The sequence below is a fragment of the Colobus angolensis genome, unplaced genomic scaffold, assembly GCF_000951035.1.
Source record: "Colobus angolensis palliatus isolate OR3802 unplaced genomic scaffold, Cang.pa_1.0 Scaffold13, whole genome shotgun sequence".
Lineage (NCBI taxonomy): Eukaryota > Metazoa > Chordata > Mammalia > Primates > Cercopithecidae > Colobus > Colobus angolensis.
The window spans coordinates 9,975,052-9,995,040 of NW_012114252.1; the positions used below are offsets into that span (position 1 = coordinate 9,975,052).

General features: G+C 43.2%; 1 protein-coding gene across 2 annotated transcripts in view; it reads left to right on the forward strand.

Annotated features, from left to right (window-relative positions):
* The first annotated feature begins 7,565 nt into the window (after window positions 1-7,565).
* Window positions 7,566-19,989, forward strand: part of TM9SF2 (transmembrane 9 superfamily member 2) — a 102,624-nt gene continuing 90,200 nt past the window's right edge. For both annotated transcript variants that reach the window (XM_011933830.1, XM_011933828.1), the window contains exon 1: window positions 7,566-8,047. In XM_011933830.1, coding sequence (XP_011789220.1) covers window positions 7,877-8,047 — 171 coding nt within the window. In that variant the 5' untranslated portion in view covers window positions 7,566-7,876. The remainder of the gene's footprint in view (window positions 8,048-19,989) is intronic.

Below are 19,989 nucleotides of genomic sequence, written 5' to 3' on the forward strand. Positions count from 1 at the left end.
ACAAACCTACACATTCTGCACATGTATCCCAGAACTTAAAGTAAAATAAAATAAAAACTTGTTTGTGGCTTCCCTTATGTTCCCATAACACTTGTGGCCTGGGAGGAATGCTTTCCTGCCTAAGCAGTAAGTACAGAGCAATTTGCCCCTGTATCAAAAAGAAACTGAATTTGGGTGCCCATGACGTCCAGAGTTACCTGGGGCTTCTCAGTAGTAATTACAATGTTCTGGGACAGGGGCAGTGAGGAAGACCCCAAGCCCCTTCAGTCTTCATCTCATTCTTCCTTTTGCATTGCTAGAGTTTTGACTGACTGAGCCTCTCAGTGGGAGTATGGGCAGTTAATTCTCCAGTGCCAGGGGTCATGACTGGTGCCTTTGCATTGCTGGCAGGGGACTGGCGGGGACTTAGTACCTTCCTTTGTCCAATGTCTGCTTTTCTTGCATTTGAAGCAAGAGCCTTTGCTGGCATTATCTTTATGGCCCTTCGGGTTTCCCTTAGACACTCTTTGGACATTCAGGGCATCGCCAATGATGGATGCCATAATTTTGGCTTGCCATTTTGTTTACTCTGTTTCCTTTTTCCTTCCTTCAGGTCACGATTGTTATAAACCATAAATGTGATATAAATAAGCTGATTTTGATTAGTTTGTGGCCCCATCTGTAGCTTTTGGAGCTTATCTCTAATGTCTGGGGCAGATTGGCCAATGAAATACTGTGCTATTAATATTTTGCCTTCGGGAGAGGAGGGTCCAGATTAGTATATTTTTTAAAGGCTCCCTCCAGCCTGCCATAAAACATGGCTGGATTTTTCTCCTTGCCTTGTGTAACCTCCCTTACTTTATCATAGTTTACTGCCTTAGTTATTCCCTTTCTCATTTCTCCAAGAAATTTATCCTGGTTGTTCATTCCCTTAGGAGTGTTATAGTCCCAAATTAGGATCAATAGTGGGAACTGTGTCTGGGCCAGGGTGATTGCCCTGAGGGTTTTGGCAAATAATTCATTGCTTCCGGGTAGGTGGCCTCAAAGATTCATTCTTTTTCTGAGGGTGTGCAACAGGTTGCTAGAATGAATTGAACATCTCTCCATGAGAGATCAAAGGCTAAGATGAAAGGTTGGAACCCATCTGTAAATTTCCTAGGATTCTCAGAATAGCTTCCTAGCTTTTCCTTACACTGTATATATCAGTTATAGAGAAGGGGGCCTGCACTAGGACTGGCCCCTTGGTTCCTGCTACTTCCCTAAGAGGTAGCAGGGCTGGAGAGAGAATTGAATATGGCATTCCTCTCCGAATGTGACGGGGATTTAGTAGGGTGTTTGCTCCTGGGTTTTAGCCTCAGGAGCACTTGGCAAGGGGCTATATGGGGGTGGTTGCTGTTCACCCTGAGAGACAGCTAGCCCTTGTAAAAGGGGGTGATATATAATATCTAGTTTTGCCTTAGCACTTTCCTTTGGGGGGTGGGTTCTGGGAGTTTCACAGATTGTTAAGTTTTTGATATTGGATCATAAAAGCCTGTACATATGGGACTTCTGACCATCTTCCTGGCCTCTTGTAAAGTAGGTCCAACTGCAGGATGGTGTCATAATTAAGGCTATCATGACTTTGGACATTGACTGCCCATTGTTGGGGGCTTGGAAGCTCATACTGGGGCCAAACAGTATTGAAAAAAAAAATTATACATCTTCCCTTTAGAGTGTCAGGGTCAAATTGATTCCAATGGTGGATGATGTAGCCAAGTGAGGAATCCGGTGGAATAGGTCTAGAATTGCCCACAGTGGAATGAGGTGGAATAGATTGAGAGTTGTCCATAGTGGTCTGGAAAAGAGAAGAGGACTTTGAAAAGTAGAGGGCCCATTAGGTGACCCAAACTTTACCCAGGGCATCCCCCTGAAAAAATTCTGAACCCAGACTGGAGTTCCCAGGGGTGTCCCTACTTTAGGGCCCTGATTTAGTCTGTCAGATGTCTCTGACCTTAAATGGGGGCTGGCACTGCTTTGGGATGGGTCCCTCCACCACTGAGGACCTACTGTGAACTTTTCTTAAGGTTTTTCTATCTCACTTAAAGCAACCCTTTAACCCCTTACATTTAGGCAATAAGTTCCCTTTCACGAATTTCCCCCCTCCCCATGCCCCACACAGACCACCTCCAACATGCCCAGACCCTCTGACTTGTATAACTTTTTTGCAGTCTGTCCTTTAGCCAGATGAGTAGGGGAAGGGAAGAATTTAGCGTAAGAAAAGAAGGTTTAAGTCGCCTGAAATGTGTGTGAGTTCGCCCAGGATGAGCTTCTGCTGCCAACTGCGTCACAGGTAAGGATCAGGGACTATAGCTGGAAGGGACAGAAAAGAGTCCTTCCCTCTTCAAGGCAGGGCAGTCATCCCTGTTCACTCCTTGCCCTTCAGACAACACCAGAGAGTGGCCCTGGCCAGCTCCCCTCAATTGCCAAGGAGCTACTAGAAAACAGCCGCTGAAAGACTGGAAAAGAAAAAAAGGAAAATAACTCAGAAGGAGGAAAAAAGGAACAGGACTCGGAAAAACAGAAACAAGGAAAAGGACTCAGGTCCCTCACCCCAACCCGGCAGTGTTAGTCAGATGCTTCCACATGGAGGCCTTTCAGTTTCACCGGAGAGACGCCCTGGCCAGAAACTTGCAGTTGTCGCCGTGCTTAGGCGCTGTCCACCGCGAGTTCCGAGTTGGAAAGGAAAAGAGAGAAAGATTCCCCTGTATGTAGCAGAGAGGAGAAGAAGAAAGGAGAAAAATAAATCTCAAACTTTAGGCTTCCCTCCTACCTGGCTCGCCAGACCAGTAGAGGATCTTGACTGCAAGTTGTCCAGATTCTTGGTGTTTTGAACGAAGAATTGGACAAAATGCACAGCAAAGCAAGGAAAGCAGAGATTTATTGAAAGTGAAAGTACACTTCCCAGTGTGGGAGTGAGCCCGAGCAGCAGCTGAAGGACCCCAGATACAAAATCTTCTCAGGTCCAAATACCCGCTAGAGGTTTCCCATTGGCCATCCTACTTGGTGTTCGCCTCATGTAAATGAAGTGGTGGCCAGCAATCAGAGGCTAATGTTACAAAGTTGCACTTCCATACAAATGAAGACTCGGCCCACAGTCAGTCTCATTGGTTGCAGACAGCAAGTTGTCCAGGTTCTTGGCGTTTTGAACAAATAATTGTACTAAACGCACAGTAAAGCTAGCAAAGAACGAAGGAAGGAAAGCAGAGATTTATTTAAAGTGAAAGTACACTCCACAGTGTGGGAGCAGGCCAGGCAGCAGCTCAAGGGCCCCAGATACAGAATCTTGCCAGGTCCAAATACCCCCTAGAGGTTTCCCATTGGCCACTTACTTGGTGCTCACCTCATGTAAATGAAGTGGTGGCCCGCAATCAGAGGCTAAAGAGAAGTTACAATGTTGCACTTCTATGCAAAGGAAGACTTGGCCCGCAATCAGTCTGATTGGTTGGCGATGGCAACCAATCAGAGGCTGAAGTGAAGTTACAAAGTTACACTCTCTGTAAACATCTGATTAGTTGCAGAAAGCAATCAATCAGAGGTACTTTCAATTTTCCAGCTGCAGCACAGAAAATGTGGGGGTTTGCAAAGGGAGTGGCCTCTGGGCCTTTTGTTACTTAGGAGTGGAAAGTTAGGGTTTTCCTTTCCAAATGGCTCTAGGAAGTCAGTGAGAAACGGCCTTAGGTTCCCTGCTTCCAGACCATGTTCTCCTACCTCACTAGTAGAGAACAGTGTGCACTTCCTGAAAATGGAAGCAGTTTTGCTAATAATTTTAACTTGACAGAAAAGTAGGGTGATCAGATAAAATACCCTATGTCCCAAGGAATAGTTGGAATGTACTTAAATTATTTTTCATTGATTATCTGAAATTAAAATTTACCTGGGCATATTGTACTTTTATTTGCTATATCGACAATCTTATATAGAAGTCATGGGAAACTCAGAAAAGGTTGTCCAAATTATTCTGGCAGAGAGGAGTAGAAGAAACAAATGCCATTTAGGCTGGGTGCAGTGGCTCACATCTGTAACCCGAGCACTTTGGGAAGCCGAAGCAGATCATGAGGCCAGGAGATCGAGACTATCCTGGCCAGTATGGTGAAACCCCATCTCTACTAAAAATACAAAAATTAGCTGGGCGTCGTGGTGCGTGCCTATAATCCCAGCTACTCGAGAGGTTGAGGCAGGAGAATCGCTTGGACCAGGGAGTCGGAGGTTGCAGTGAGCCAAGATGGCACCACTGCACTCCAGCCTGGTGACAGAGCGAGATTCCGTCTCAAAAACAAGAAACAAAACAAAACAAATGCCATTAAAAATGTAAACAAACAAACAACAAAACTGTGGGGCCGGGCGTGGTGGCTCACATCTGTAATCCCCGCACTGTGGGAGACCGAGGCAGGCGGATCACCTGAGGTCAGGAGTTTGAGAATAGCCTAGCCTGGCCAACATGGTGAAACCCCATTTCTACTAAAAATACAAAAAAATAACTGGGCATGGTGGCTGGCGCCTGTAATCCCAGCTACTTGGGAGGTTGAGGCACGAGAATCGCTTGAACCTGGGAGGCAGAGGTTGCAGTGAGTTAAGATCGAGCCACTGTACTCCAGCCTAGGCAACAGAGAGGCTCTGTTGCAACCAAAAAAAAAAAAAAAAAAAAAATTGTGGTAAAATATACATAATAGAAAACTTACCGTCTAACCATTTTTAAGTGTACACTTCTGTGACATTAGCATATTTGCATGGTTGTGCAGTCATCACCATTCATCCTAACTTTTTCACCAACCCATACTGAAGCTCTATACCATTAAACAGTAAATCCCCATCCCTCCTTCCCTAGACTCTACAACCACTGCTCTACTTTCTGTCTCTACGAATATAACAGCACCATACTATTGGCGGTAAATCAGAGTTGGCAAATGCAATCTGAAGCAAAGGAGAGGAGAAAGTCATAACCCTCAAGTTTTACGGTCCCATTAAAAGTATTAGTACTTTGAGAAAAGGACCTTCACGATCATGGGGAGAATGAAGGAAACACTCCATTTCTTTCCAGTTTGCAACTGGAATTGCCACTCTAACTTTCATCTGTTGGCATGGCAACGCCCAGGACACCAACACCCACAACGCAGGTCCTCCATTTTGTGACCTGCGTGGAGGGCGGGGCAATCTCTCTCCGCCACGCCCCGGCGCCGGGTAGACACCGCCGCCAGGTAACCGAGGAACCCAAAGTGAGACAGACGTTGGCCAGGAGAGGCTGGATCCGGAAGTGAGGGGGCCCCTCCGCCCCGCCTCCGAGCCCCGCCCCTGGCCCCTCCCACCGGACCCCGGCTGACCTTGATGACGTGTCCGAATAGGAGTTGGCGAGGTGCGGCCGGCCGGCCCTGCGCGTGCGTGATACGCGCGCCGGTGGAGTCGGTAGCAAGAGTCTGGAGGTCGTTTTCATTGAGAAAGGCTCCGCTTCTCCGGGCTTTTGCTGATGCTGAGCCCAGGGGATTGAGGAAACATCGAGCTTTGGAGTGGAAAAGGTTGCAGACTTTTAGACGCCCAAGTCGTTGTGGTCTCAGTCTCCAGAGTGGCTGCGTTACTGCAGGAAGTCACTCCCCTTTCTTAGGCGCATTATTGGCTGTAAAAGGAGGTTAAATGCCTCTGGAAAACCTCAGGTTTATTTCAGCTTTGAAAGTCCGGTTCCAAATTTAAATCCAGCAGTCGTGTGGCCTGGCCGGTGATGGTCCTGGAGTACTTTCCCCGCGCCTGGGGTCTCTAGGCTCTGTGGATGTAGAGGTGTGGGATGTAGGGGCAGGCACTTACCCGTGGAACTTACATATAAATGGGGGACTGAGACAGCAAACAAACAAACGTGATCCTTCCTGATAGTGGTACATGTGGGATGCCGAGGTTTAAGCAGACGAGTGGTATTAAGAGATTTCAAGGTTTTTGCCAAGAGTGGAAGCTGAGAGGCTTCTGCAGTAAGAAGTCCAGGGCAACTAAGAATTTGGCTTGGACCAGGGTGGTAGCTGTGGGCATGGAAAGTACTGAAAGAATTTAGTCCATAGTTTAGCACCCCAACCAACGGGACTTGTTGAAGGACGGGAGGTAGGGAGTGAGGAAATGAGAAATTTAGGTTCTCCAGGGTTGGGGCCTGAGAAGAGATGGGCAGCGATGCCGTTTCCTGGAAAACTGGGAGAGGATGTGTTTGGGATGAGGGCAGTGAGATATAATGAAGGTCAAATTTTAGGGGTGCTAGAAAAAGAATATAATGAGCAAAAATGTTAGTTTGTTTCCTCCTCTTTCCTATCTGGAGAAAATGTCTGCATCCTTTTGTTGTATTGGAAATCTCCATGACTTCCAAATACAGAATATTTAATTTTTCCCTAGCCCTAAGTTCAGCGAATATGTTGATTTATTTGAGTGAGAGGACGTGAAAGGGAAGCCACCTAGGCACAGTTTTCTGTTCAGGCCCTACCGGATTAGTTTTTGTTATTAAAAAAAAAAAAAGTGCCCTTCTTTGGGCCAAGCAGTGTGCTCAGCGCTTTGCCTCCATTTTTCATTTAATCTTCACAACAACCTTAAGATGAACGTTCTTCTCTAATTCCCAGTTCTCTCTGGATTAACTTGGCTACCCCACTATATGGATCAATTTGCAGGGTCCTATGTCCCTTTGAAAATCTGATGAAAGTTATAAACCTTCCCTGGGAAAAAAGTACAAACACCTGCAATAACTTTAAATAGGAGTTCACCGGCCCTAAACTTTTCTGAGTTTACTATTTCACAAACTTGCCTATTGTTGAATTCTGAGCTGCAGGTTGTGATTCTCTTATGTACTTTAAGATGATGCACTCTTCCGAAGTTTTCGATTGAACTCTAGTGGCCAACTGAATTGACTTTTTCAGATCACTAAAAAGTTTCTCCTTGAAAAATACTTAGAAGATGCAACACACACACACACGTGTGCACATACACACGCGGACACCATATAGCATCATCAGTGGGAAAAGTGACAGAATCTTGCTAAAGGGTGATCATACCATATTAATCCGATTCGCCAGAACTACTTTCTTCACTGAGCTCTCAGATGTGCTCGGGTCTTCCTTTGAAGAAAATAAATGTCAACGCTACCCTCTATTCTACTCCCATTTTCCTCCCCACCCCATATCCACTCTCCCTTAAAGAGATGTGTGCACACAATCACTGCCCAACGCAGGAATGCATCACTGCATCCAATGCTTGGAAACTGTCCGTGAAGATGCCTTTGAGTAGCTGTCTATTTGAGGATTTGTGGCTAATTCCTCCCCATTTGTTTCCTTAGCCTGCTCCCAACCAGGTGTCTCCCGAACTTGTCCCCTTCGCCACCAACTCCGTCTCCATTAGCAGGTGCTTTCTGTCATAGGGACTGGCGTGCCGCGGACAGTGTGATAAAGAAACCGTATGATGGATATGAGAAATTCGTAAGACCCAGCAGCAAACGGGGAGCGGCTGGCGAGCGCTCCACGGCCCCCAAGCGTGGGTGCTCTGGGTCGGAATTTGTAATTCATAATTGGAACGTGAGCGCCGGAACAGCTCTCCCGGTAACCACCCCAGCTGGCGCGCGGAAAACCCGGAAAGTGGATTTGGCCCCCGCTCCCTCCCGGAAACAACTCCTGGTGCCTGCAACCGTTCTCACTGAGCATGTGCAGACGGCGATGCGCATGCTCTATCGCGGTCCGGTTCGGTTTCTGTTGCGGGACCCAGGGTGTCTCCTAGCGCAACCGGAACTAGCTGTCCCGGGGCCGGCCTCCTTTATCTCCTGCGGCCTTGTAGTGGTCTCCGAGCCTCCCCACCCCTTCTTCCCTCTTCACCCCCCAGGCTTGATTGCCCTTTCCCCGAAACAGCTATCATGAGCGCGAGGCTGCCGGTGTTGTCTCCACCTCGGTGGCCGCGGCTGTTGCTGCTGTTGCTGCTCCTGCTGGGGGCGGCTCCTGGCCCGCGCCGGAGCGGCGCTTTCTACCTGCCCGGCCTGGCGCCCGTCAACTTCTGCGACGAAGATAAAAAGAGCGACGAGTGCAAGGTGGGTGAGGCCTGACGAGCCCCCTGATACACTGTCGGAAAGGGAAGTCGCCCCTATCCGGGGGAGCTGATCCTCGGGTGGGAGTGAGGGAAGGGAGTGTAGCAGTGGGTGGGGTCGAGTTTCCCCAGAAGCTTTTGGGGTCGGCCGGGGCTGTGGGTGGGGAGCTCTGGAACAGCTCTTGCAAGAGTAGATTCTGGAGGACTCAGTGGGCCTCAGACTCTCCTCCCGTCTTGCGGGCCAAGTAGCACGAGCAGCTGTATTCAGTTTTCCTGGAACAGGGACCGTGTGGAGCGCCCTTGGAGTTGGGCTTCACGCCTCAGAGCTTTGGAGTTGGATGCACGCAGGTCCACGCGTGAGTGTTCGCTCACAGCCCTGTATCATGTACGCTAAGGAAGCGGGTGACCGACTCCCTGCATGTGAGCAACACTAAGCCTAGTTACAATTTCCATTAGCTTTTAACTTCATTGCTTCCTGTTGAATTGCATTTTCCTGGAACCTCCTGGTTGGTTAGGAGAGCTTGTTCTTTCTAGGACTTTGATATCTCGTATGACAACTGGAAGTTGGTTCCTTATTTGTGGCGTATAACACCCAGAACCGCACAAACTGCATTAATAAAGAGTTGCTGTAATGGTTGAGACACTTGATTTCTGACTTTTAAGTGTAAAAGATACTAATACACAAAAAAAGATACGAGATCTCACTATTTAGTTTCTCTTAGATGGTTTTAAACATTTAAAAGGGGCAAATGATGGGAGACTCTGGTATTTTCCTAGGGCAAGTCTTGAAAACTTTGATCTCTTACAACATTCACACCCAAGGTTTTCATTTAATTGCTAGTAAAAGAGGCGTAAGTAAAGTAACCTGCTTTTAGGTTATATGGTGTAGGGCTTTACAGTATTCATACACAACTATTTGGTTAAGTTTATTTAAAACTTAACATTTGGGGGATGAGGATCTCTTTGAAGCCTTTAATGATTTTAACAATTCAAATAATCATTCAACAAACTTTTACAATCTATAAATAGGCTTATTTATTAAGTTTGATTTTTTAAAAGCTAGTGTTTATTTTATTACTGCTAGCTTTACTATAGCTGTGAATTTTGAGGTTATTTTAGGGCATTAGATAAGCTATTAAATTTTTCATAACATTTGGTAGTTTCTTTTTAGGTTGTCAGCTGTCCTGAATGACATGTTTATACATCTGTGCAAAACCTTGTATCTGAAAAAATATATAAGGATATTTAAGGTTTACCCAAGTCAGCAGTTAACGTTTCAGTACTTAAGTTTATACTCTGCAGTGCAAGAAACTTTTACTCCTTTTTGAGGATTCTGACTGAAAGACTGTTGTGCTTCCAAGTGGAAGGGAGATTTAGACTTGCAAGTACACTGGTTTTTCCATTAAATATTTTAGTAACCAACCTTCAAAGCCTAGTGTTTGGTCTTTAGTTTTAACAGCAGTTGTATATTCTATTCCTAGTGCCTCAAAAATGAAAAATATATTTCCTGCCCTCTAGGAACCTCAAAGTAAGGGATATAAGTTTATGAACAGATTAACAGATTATTGAAATCTGATACACAGGATGATGTCCAAAGTGTTCTAAACCACAAATGAGGAAACATCTGTGGACTAGAGTCTTTAGGGAAAGTTCTGTAGAAGAAGTAACACGGCCAGGTGTGGTGGCTCAGGCCTGTACTTCCTTGGGAGGCCGAGGTGGGCAGATTACCTGAGGTCAGGAGTTTGAGACCAGCCTGACCAATATGGTGAAACCCCATCTGTACTAAGAATACAAAAATTAGCTGGGCGTGGTGGCGGGCACCTGTAATCCCAGCTACTTGGGAGGCTGAGGCAGGGAGAATTGCTTGAACTCGGCAGGCAGAGGTTGCAGTAAGCTGAGATTGTGCCATTGCACTCCAGCCTGGGCGACAGAGCGAGACTTTGTCTCAAAAAAAAAAAAAAAGAAGAAGAAGTGACATTTGAGATGGACTTCGAAAATGAATAAGTGAAACTTACAGGTGGTCTGCCAGTTAGATGATTGTTTTCTCAACAGGTCCTTTGGTAAGTGGCTAGGTTGTGTATTACAGTTGTTTTTTGGTTAATCTTGGGGGTCATTTTGGATTTTTAATTTTCATGGGTATAGGGGTAAAACAGGCAGAGTAGATCATTTTTCTGAAATGTTTGGATTTTTATCTTTATCGCCAGCTACACTCGCGTTTGGTCAATGGAAACAACTCTTAGAAGAGCAGGAGGGTGTACTTCCAGCATTTTTCCTACGATATGGCTAACTGCTGTAGAGAATTTGAAATAAACTTTAATGTTTCTTTTCTTTGCCTTTCAAAGAAGATGCTATAAATAACAGTAAACAGTTGAAATTTGTATTACTTCAATCAAGATATTAATAATTTATTCTCATCCATTTCATATTTGTTAAGGACAGTCTTGTATACATTATTCAGAAAAGTGGAAGGAACTTCTTTTAAAAATTAGAAATGAGAGTCGTGAAGTGGAAATGATTCTTTCCAAAAGATGCTGTTAAGTTAGTGAATCTGAAGTTGGATAAATTCGGCAGGTCGTTGATAATATTACCAGCGGTTTTTCCATCTGTAAAATAGGGATAATCATACTTGATTATGACATATTCCCCTTGAAAGGTATTTTGCATTTCTTAGAGGAAAAGTGCAATATTTGTCATTGTTGTGATAGTGTAGAGATGAAACAAATATATCTTCAACTTATATATAATTTAGGTAGTAGAGTGTTTTTATGTACTGTAAAGTTTGTCTCATGCATTTACCTCAGGATGTAAATTGAGAGAGAATCAGAAGAACTCTGAGGATTTAGTAATTTTCTCTCTTTAAAAATTATCTTATGTTGAATTTACTAGCAGAGAAACAGGAGTCCAGTGAACATAAAATTCGATTTATGTTGCTGTAACTTCTGATTAATTATCTTAGCCTTCATAGATACTGTATGTTTTCATGGCCTCCTTTTTTTAACTTATTTTACATGCACATGCATTTGGATTGAGGTGGTGCACATTCTTACTGCTTTTTATAGCCTATACTATTTCATTTTGTTCCTGTACTATCTATGGTTTGCCTAACCATTCTTACTTGTAGGACATTTAGATTGGGCCCAGTTTTTCTCTATTATAAATAGCTCTGCTACAGTGTATTTAGCAGTAATTATTTGCATATCCCCAAATACAAAATTCTGGGCAAAGATAAGAAGTGTTTTAGTTCCGTGTAGTATTGCCAGATTTCTTTCAACAGCGATAGGTTTGATTTACAGTGCCTTTAACTAAATAATACCTTGTTTTGCCACATTATTTTAATTTTTATTTATCAATTTCATATCAATTTGATGGTCCCTAAGACTTTTTCTTTTTTTTGAGGTGGAGTTTCACTCTTATCACCCAGGCTGGAGTGCAATGGCGCGATCTTGGCTCACTGCAACCTCCACCTCCTGAGTTCTAGCAACTCTCCTGCCTCAGCCCCCTGAGTAACTGGGATTACAGGCACCTGCCACCCCCTATGCCTGGCTAGTTTTTGTATTTTTAGTGGAGACGGAGTTTCACCACATTGGCCATGCTAGTCTCGAACTCCTGAGCTCTCAGGTAATTCGTCTACCTCAGCCTCCCAAAGTGCTGGGATTACAGGCATGAGCCACCACGCCCAGCCTGTACACTTTTTAAATGCTTTGCTTTCATTGCTATTGAAGTTTCTGTGTCTTTTAATGTTTTTCTTTTATTTGCCTTATTTTGTTAGGTTTTGAAACCATAGTAATAAAAGATTGAGCTATGGTATTCCTTTCCTGTAGAATTCGCTTTACTTTCTTCACATCAAGGGACACTGTATGACTGAAATAAGTAGAATAAAGGCCTGCTTATAAGTGAATAGATCTTCCAGGGTAAAATATGCAGTTCTAATTTAGTTTGTAAAAGTGTTGGCTATTTCAGTTAGCTTTGTGCTTTTTAGCTTTAGATCAAATCTTAGTGTGCCGAGTGGCATTCTGATGGCTAAGAGGTGGAGATAGTGAGCAGTTCACCTTTGCTGCTTTTAACTTTCAAGTAATTATTGGATTGTCAACCAGAATTCAGACCTAACAACTAAAAATAGTATTCTCCAAAACTTTAATTCTGCCACTTTTTTACTGTTTGATGGATAGATTATGTTCTCAGATGAAAGATTAAGATTTTTTTTCCTTTGCTGTAAGGAAAAATGACCAATCATACCCCCTAGTGGTTAAAAACAATGTTTAAATGAATTAGTTTAACAACTTTTTAATAAAAAAGAAAATTACTCAATCATACTTTCCTTTCTTGGTAGTTATTTTTAGAAGCATTTTATAAGTTGTGTTTGTATTCTGGGAGCAGTCGTATAAATATTGGAATGAGTCAAATTTAAGAAAGTAGTCCGAATGTTGATCTGAACAGACACAGAATAAATATATATGTACCTGTTTTAATTTTACCATAGAAGTAGTTTGAAGATTTTGAAGTATTTAAAGAAAAAAAAATAATTAGTGTGTGTATTTATTGGTATAGTGATAAATATTTATCGATATTTAGTTTCACGTTCTCATAGTTTTCTCTGGAATAAGAGCATTGATTCTTAGCTTCTGGAAACTCATTAGTGTTTGGGTGTTGCTGTTTCAAATCTGAAATCTGGCACTGGAAGGACTTATTTGACTATGGTAAATACACATTCCAACAATTGTTTCTTCTTCCTCTGAAAAGGTATGTGAAACTGAGAAAGTTTGCCTTTCAGAAATTAAATTTTTAAGTAAAATTATTTTAAGACTGTGATTGTTTGTTATAGTCAATCTGAGAGTTAGAATGAAGAAAGCAACAGAAGTCTGTGAACAAAATTGTCTCTTTCTGCCTGTGGCCCCTCACCAAGGTGGGTGTAAACTTGAACTTCCAAAGGTGTAAACTGGAACATCTGAAACAAATCAGACATACGTTCCACACCTCACGGCCCCAACACAAACACACAGACACACATCACTACAGAGATTGGTCTGTGCACTGTCAACCTTAGAGCCCAGCTGCCCAAACCCTTACTTCCCTATTCTCTCCTGTAGTTTTCTGTCACCATGGTGTCTCAGTAAGTTTTGTAGTTAATTGTAGCTGCTTTACATGTGTCCAACAGTTTCATTCTGTTTTCATTAAAATTAACTATCTATAAAAGGCTTTGGAGGAAATTTGTGAATTTTTTATTTTTTTGCTCCTCTTCTCACTTTTCAAACCTGTTTACTACGTTTTGTGTGTTTTGTATATGCCTTAGCTAAACTTTATAACATCCCTATGATATTTAGATGAGGAAACAGAAGCTCAGTAAGTTTTAGTAGCTGTCTCTAGTATACAAAGCTAGTAAGTAGTAAAGCCAGGATGCAAACAAACCCAAGACTGAGTCCAAAGCCCATGCTCTTGGCCACAGCCTTCTACTCTGAACACTCTTCTTCTCTGCCTCTCCCCTGGGGATCCCTGACCCCTTATCACCCTGGACTTTGACAGTTCCAGAAAACACTCTATATCTACTACATATAATTTTCATTTTATTTTATTTTTTAGAAACAGGGTCTTGCTCTGTTGCCCAGGCTAGACTGCAGTGGTGCAGTCATAGTTCATTGCAGCCTTGACGTGTCTATGTAATTTTTAAGTAGTCAGGTTTTGTATTTACTTCTTTTGTTGATACAGTCTAAAATTGAAATTTTATTTTTCAGGGCTTTGGGGAAAGAACCCAGGTAATTATCTAGGAGATCGGTTTCTGGGCATTGCTGGTTGGATAACTCAGAGCTCATAAACAAGCATTTGTGAGTCCCAGCATTGCTCTTGAGACTTTTATTGTGTCTGAGTTAAGACTTCCCTTCTTCAGGAATGCACCACTGTGGACTTCTCTAATGTTAAGGAGTTGAAGCTTCCATAGATTTCCTTTTTTATGGCCTCCATATCTCAAATCCTTTTGTGACTTGTCATTTGCCATGATCCTTGTACAGTCACATTTCTTCACTGAGATTTCTTTCTCCCTTGAAAATCCAATTGTAGGTGTGGGGTGGGACAGATGTGATGATAGCAGAATAAGGTGGAATAAAAGCAGAAACAAAGGAACCAGGAAATGGGAAAAAGTATAGTCCTGTGGCGTGGCCTGTGTACCTTGTTAAAACAAAAAAAATAGACTCTAGTTGTGACCACAGCTGGGATCAGGTATGGAATCGGCAGGTTAGGACTAGAAATAAAATTGTACCTTTGGGAGAGAAATTTAAAAAGGAAGACTATAGAATTCTAAATAAAACTACTTCCATAAAAAATTTCTTAGTGCAGGATTGTAATCAATCTTGCTTTCTCTAAGTGACTTAGGATTCTGCAAGTTCCTTAAAATGTTTCATGTTGTCAAAACTTTGCATGCTTGAAATAACCTAGGTGGGGACAGTTTGAAAGTGTGAATGTGAAGCAAGTAACCCTTGAAGCTCTTTCTAGTCCCATCAGTGATAATCTAGAGTTGTCTGTCTCTATTTAAGGCAAATTTCTGGGAGGAGATGGACTTAACTGTTTGGGATGGTGAATAAAGATGCTTAGAGTGGAAAATGACCTTAAATAAATCAGATATTGCCCTCATATAGCTCATGCTATTTTCACGATAAGGAAACAAAGTCAGCCAGGTGCAGTGCTTCTCACCTGTAATCCCAACGCTTTGGGAGGCCATAGTGGGCAGATTGCTTGAGCCTAGGAGTTCAAGACCAACCTGGGCATGATGACACCCAATCTCAACTAAAAATACAAAAATTAGCCAGGCGTGGTGGCATGAATCTGTAGTCCCAGCAACTTGGGAGGCTGAGGTGGGAGAATGTAGGGACCAGCCCCACAGGGTTGGTGGGTTTTTCTCCCCGTGTGTGGAGATGAGAGATTGTAGAAATTAAGACAAAAGACAAAAAGATAAAAGACAGCTGGGCCCGGGGGACCACTACCACCAAGACACAGAGACCAGTAGTGGCCCCGAATTCCTGGCTGTGCTGGAAACAAGGCAAAAGGGGCAGGGTAAGGAGTGTGAGTCATCTCCAATGATTGACACGGTCACGTGAGTCACATGTCCACTGGACAGGGGGCACTTCCCTGTTTGCAGCTGAGGCGGAGAGACAGAGAGAGAGAGGACACAGCCTATGCCATTATTTCTTCATATCAGAGGTGTTTAGTACTTTCACTAATTTTGCTACTGCTATCTACTAGGCAGAGCCAGGTGTACAGTATGGAACATGAAAGCAGACTAGGAGTGTGACCACTGAAGCACAGCATCACAGGGAGACCGTTAGGCCTCTGGATAACTGTGGGTGGGCCTGTCTGATGTCAGGCCCTCCACAAGAGGTGGAGGAGTAGCGTCTTCTCTAAACTTCCCCGGGGAAAGGGGGACTCCCTTTTCCGGTCTGCTAAGTAGTGGGTGTTTTTCCTTGGCACTGACGCTACGGTAGCTAGACCACAGTCTGCTTGGTAACTACGTCTTCCCAGACACTGGTGTTACCGCTAGACCAAGGAGCCCTCTGGTGGCCCTGCCTTGTCTTGTCACTTTTCACTATGTCCCTTCAGCTCCTGTCTCTGTATGGCCTGGCTTTTCCTAGGTTATGATTGTAGAGCGAGGATTATTGTAATATTGGAATAAAGAGTAATTGCTGCAAACTAATGATTAATGATACTCATATATAATCATATGTATGATCTATATCTAGTAGAACTCTTGTTATTTTATATATTTTATTATACTGGAACAGCTCATGCCCTCAGTCTTTTTTTGCCTGGGCACCTGTGTGGCTTGCCGCCCACAGGAGGATTACGTGAACCCAGGAGGTCTAGGCAGCTGCAGTGAGCCATGATTGTGCCACTGCACTCCAGCTTGTGTGACAGAGCGAGACACTGTTTAAAAAGGCAATCCAACAAAACACACACGCGCGCTCACACACACACACACCCCACACAGAGATTCAGTAGCTGAGACTGGGTAATTTATAAAGAAAAGAGGTTTAATTGGCCCACAGTTCTGCTGGCTGTACAAGCATGGCACGGACATCCCTCGGCCTCTAAGGGGAGCCTCAGGAAGTTTTTACTCATGGCAGAAGGTGAAGCAGGAGCAGGCATGTCACATGGTCAAAGCAGGAGTGGAAGAGAGTGTTTTGTTGGGCGAGATGCCACACTTTACAAGCAGATCTCACAAGAACTCACCATCACGAGGACAGCACCAAGGGAATGGTGCTAATCCATTCATTAGAAGTCTACCCCCATGATCTAGTCACCTCCCACCAGGCCCTACCTCCAGCATTGGGGATTACAGTTTGACATAAGATTTGAGTGGGGAAAAATACTCAAATCTCATGCCCTTCTTATATTGCAAAATACAATCATGCCTTCCTAATAGTACCCCGAAATCGTAACTCACTCCAGCATTAATTCAAAAGTCCCAAGCCCAAGTCTCATTTGAGACAAGGAAAGTCCCTTCTACCTATGAGCCTGTAAAATAAAAAAGCAAAAACAAGTTACTTACTTCCAAGACACAAAGGGGTTATAGGCACTGGGTAAATATTCCCAGGCCTTGGGCAGCTCCACCATTGTAGTTTTACAGGGTTCAACCCCCACAGCTGCCCTTCCAAGTTGTTGAGTGCCTGTAGCTTTTCCAGTCTCAGAGTGTAAGCTGCCAATGAATCTACTATTCTGGAGTCTGGAGGACAATGTCCCCCTTCTCACAGCTCCACTAGGCAGTGCCCTGGTGGGGACTCTGAATGGGGCTCCAACACCACATTTCCCCTCCACACTGCCCTACTAAAGGTGCTTTGTGGGGACTCCATCCCTGCATCAGGCTTCTGCCTGGGCACCCAGGTTTTCTCATCCTCTGAAATCTAGGCAGAGGCTGCCAAGCATTCTTCACTCTTGAACTCTGTGTGTCCGCAGGCTTAACAGCACATGGAAGCCCCCAAGACTTATGGCTTGTATTCTGTAAATGGCAGCCTGAGCTGTACCTCGGACTCTTTGAGCCACAGCTGGAGCTGGAGTGACCTGGATGCTGGGATCCCAAGGCTGCACAGGGCAGTGGGGCCCTGGGTCTGACTATGAACCCATTCAGTCTTCCTGGGCCTCTGGGCCTGTTGTGGAAGGGGGTTCTGCAAAGGTCTCTGAAATGCCTTTGAAGCCTTTTCCCTGTAGTCTTGGATATTAGCACTTGGCCCCCTTTTAGTTATGCAGATATCTCTAGCACATGGTTGCTCCACAGCCTACTTGAATTTCTCTCCAGAAAAAAACTTTTTTTTTTCTTTGCCACATGGTTAGGCTTCAAATTTTCTGAATGTTTATGCTCTGCTTCCTGTTTAAATATAAATTCCAGCTTTAAATCATTTATTTGACCCTTCAGCTAAGGTAGGCTGTTAGAAGCAGCCAGGTTACCTCTTGAACACTTTGCTGCATAAAAATTTCTTCTGCCAGATATACTAGGTTGTCACTCTTTAGTGCAGAGTTCCCCAGATCCCTCGGGCATTAATAGAATGCAGTCAAGCTCTTTGCTAAGATATAACACATGTGACCTTTGTTCAAGTTCCCAGTAAGTTCCTCATTTTCATCTCAGACCTCAGCAGCCTGACTTTACTGTCCGTATCACTGTCAACGTTTTGGTCACAATCATTTAAACAGTCTCTAAGAAGTTCTAAACTTTGCCTCATCTTTCTATCTTCTTTTGAGCCCTCCAAACTCTGCCTGTTTCCCAGTTCTAGAGCCAGTTCCACATTTTCAGGTATCTTTATAGCAACACCCCATCCTCGGCACCAATTTTCTTTATTAGGCCATTCTTGCATTGCTATAAAGAAATACTGAGACTGGGTAATTTATAAAGAAAAGAGGTTTAATTGGCTTAGGATTCTGCAGGCTATACAAGCATGCAGCGACATCTCTCTGCTTCTGGGGAGGCCTCAGGGAGCTTTTACTCAAGGCAGAAGATGACGCAGGAGTGAGCGTGTCATATGGTTACAGTGAGCGAGAGAGTGGGGGTGGTGCCACACTTTACACACAACCAGATCTCTCAGTAACTCATTATCAGGAGGATAACACCCAGAGGGATGGTGCTAAACCATTCATTAGGAATCCACCCTCATGATCCAGTCACCTCCCAGCAAACTCCACCTCCAACACTGGAGAATACAATTTGACATAAGATTTAGACAAGGACAGATATTCAAACTTATCACATGCCCTGTGTTTCCATCTGGATTATAACTTCTTTGAAGGCAAGTGTTCATGAATTTGTATTTTATCATCCAAAATGTCTAGTATAGGACTTTGTGGGCATTAAATACATGTGTTGGCTGATTGAGTTTTTCATGGTTTTCAGGATCTGTTGTTGTGAATGTTCTTTGGTTTTCAAGTATATTGCAAATTCTACTATTTTTTCCTATTTAATAAATTGGCTTCTTCTGAGATAATTTTTCCTGTTCCTGGAACATTTTTCCACCCTAAATTTTACTTTTTTATCTTTATTTCTTACTGTTTTCATTTGGCTTCTGTTGCTTTACAGTGAGACTAAGGTCTACTCTCAACTTTAAAGCCCTTTTTCCAGCTTTTAATTGTGACAATTTTCAAAATTCAAAAAAGTTGAAAGGGTAATGTAATGATCACCTTTTACTCACCTAGACCACCTAGAATCAAGTCGTTTACATTTTTTCATACTTGTCTTATCTGTGTATTTATAGGGGTGAATGTCATGACATCTGTGGCATACTTTCACATGGTTCAGCTTGAAGCCCTTTCTTAAACTATATAAACTCCCGGCAGTCTCATTTCCTTTCTTCCAATTTTTAACATTTGCTCCACTGCTGTATTAGGAGGTTCTCATTCTTAAGATACTTTTGAAATTTCTTTGTCTTGCTGCAAGAGTTGATATTTAGAGTTACTGCAAATGTAGCATATTTACAAATTTATTGTAAATGACTCTTCTGTGTTCTGTGTTATGGTTGACTTTAATTTTAATTGACTTCACATTCCTCAGCATGTGTGAGATGACAATTCTTAAAATTTCAGATTCTCACCATTTAGAAAAGGAAGAATGAAAGTGCTATGAACGCCAAGATGAAATGAATATTCAAGCTGTGTTCGATTACTTTGCTGAACATCAAAAATAGTTCCATAATTTAGTGTTGATATCTATGATAGACTTTTTTACAAAAGTAGTGTGGAAAAGTGTCAGAAGAGACAAGAAGGAAGAAATGGAGAGAAATGTAGCCACATGTGGCTGGTGGCCACCATATTTGAAGAACATTTCCATCATTGCTTAAAACTCTGCTGGACATGGCTATGTAATAGTAAATATGGTACTTTGTGCCAGGTGCTGCTCTTGAATCTTCTCAAAAACTTCTTGAAGTAGGGATTATTATCACTTCTGTTCTACAGATCAGAACGTTGAGGAACAGGGAAGTGAATAAACTTGCCTAGAATCACACAGCTAGTGTCAGGCAGCATTTAAGCCCAGGCAGCCTAGCTTCAGAGTCTTGCTTAATCATTTCGTGCTGAGAAAGGTTGAGAGTGAGGAACACGCTTAATCGTAGCAGGAGGGACATGGCTTATGTGTTGACAGTGCTGTACAGATTTTGAAACACAAAACTTAGAAAAGTTATGTAGAGTGTAATAGCTACATTCCTTCCTAGGAGGAAATCGAGAGATAGGAACTGGACTAGTGTTTTGGAGACCTGTCAGTCTTCATTAGGTTAAATGGATCATTTGAATTCTGACTTATCTTCATAGTAGTGTTGACCCTTTCTAATTAGTGGAAATTATTTTGGCAAGGGAAGCCATTAAATGGGAATTTTGCCTTCACAACAGTTAGATGTATTTGTGTTAATTCAAGCATGCTGTAGTCTACATGATAAACTACATGCTACATATCATGTCCTATTACCTTTTTAGCTGGGTTGAAGGCTG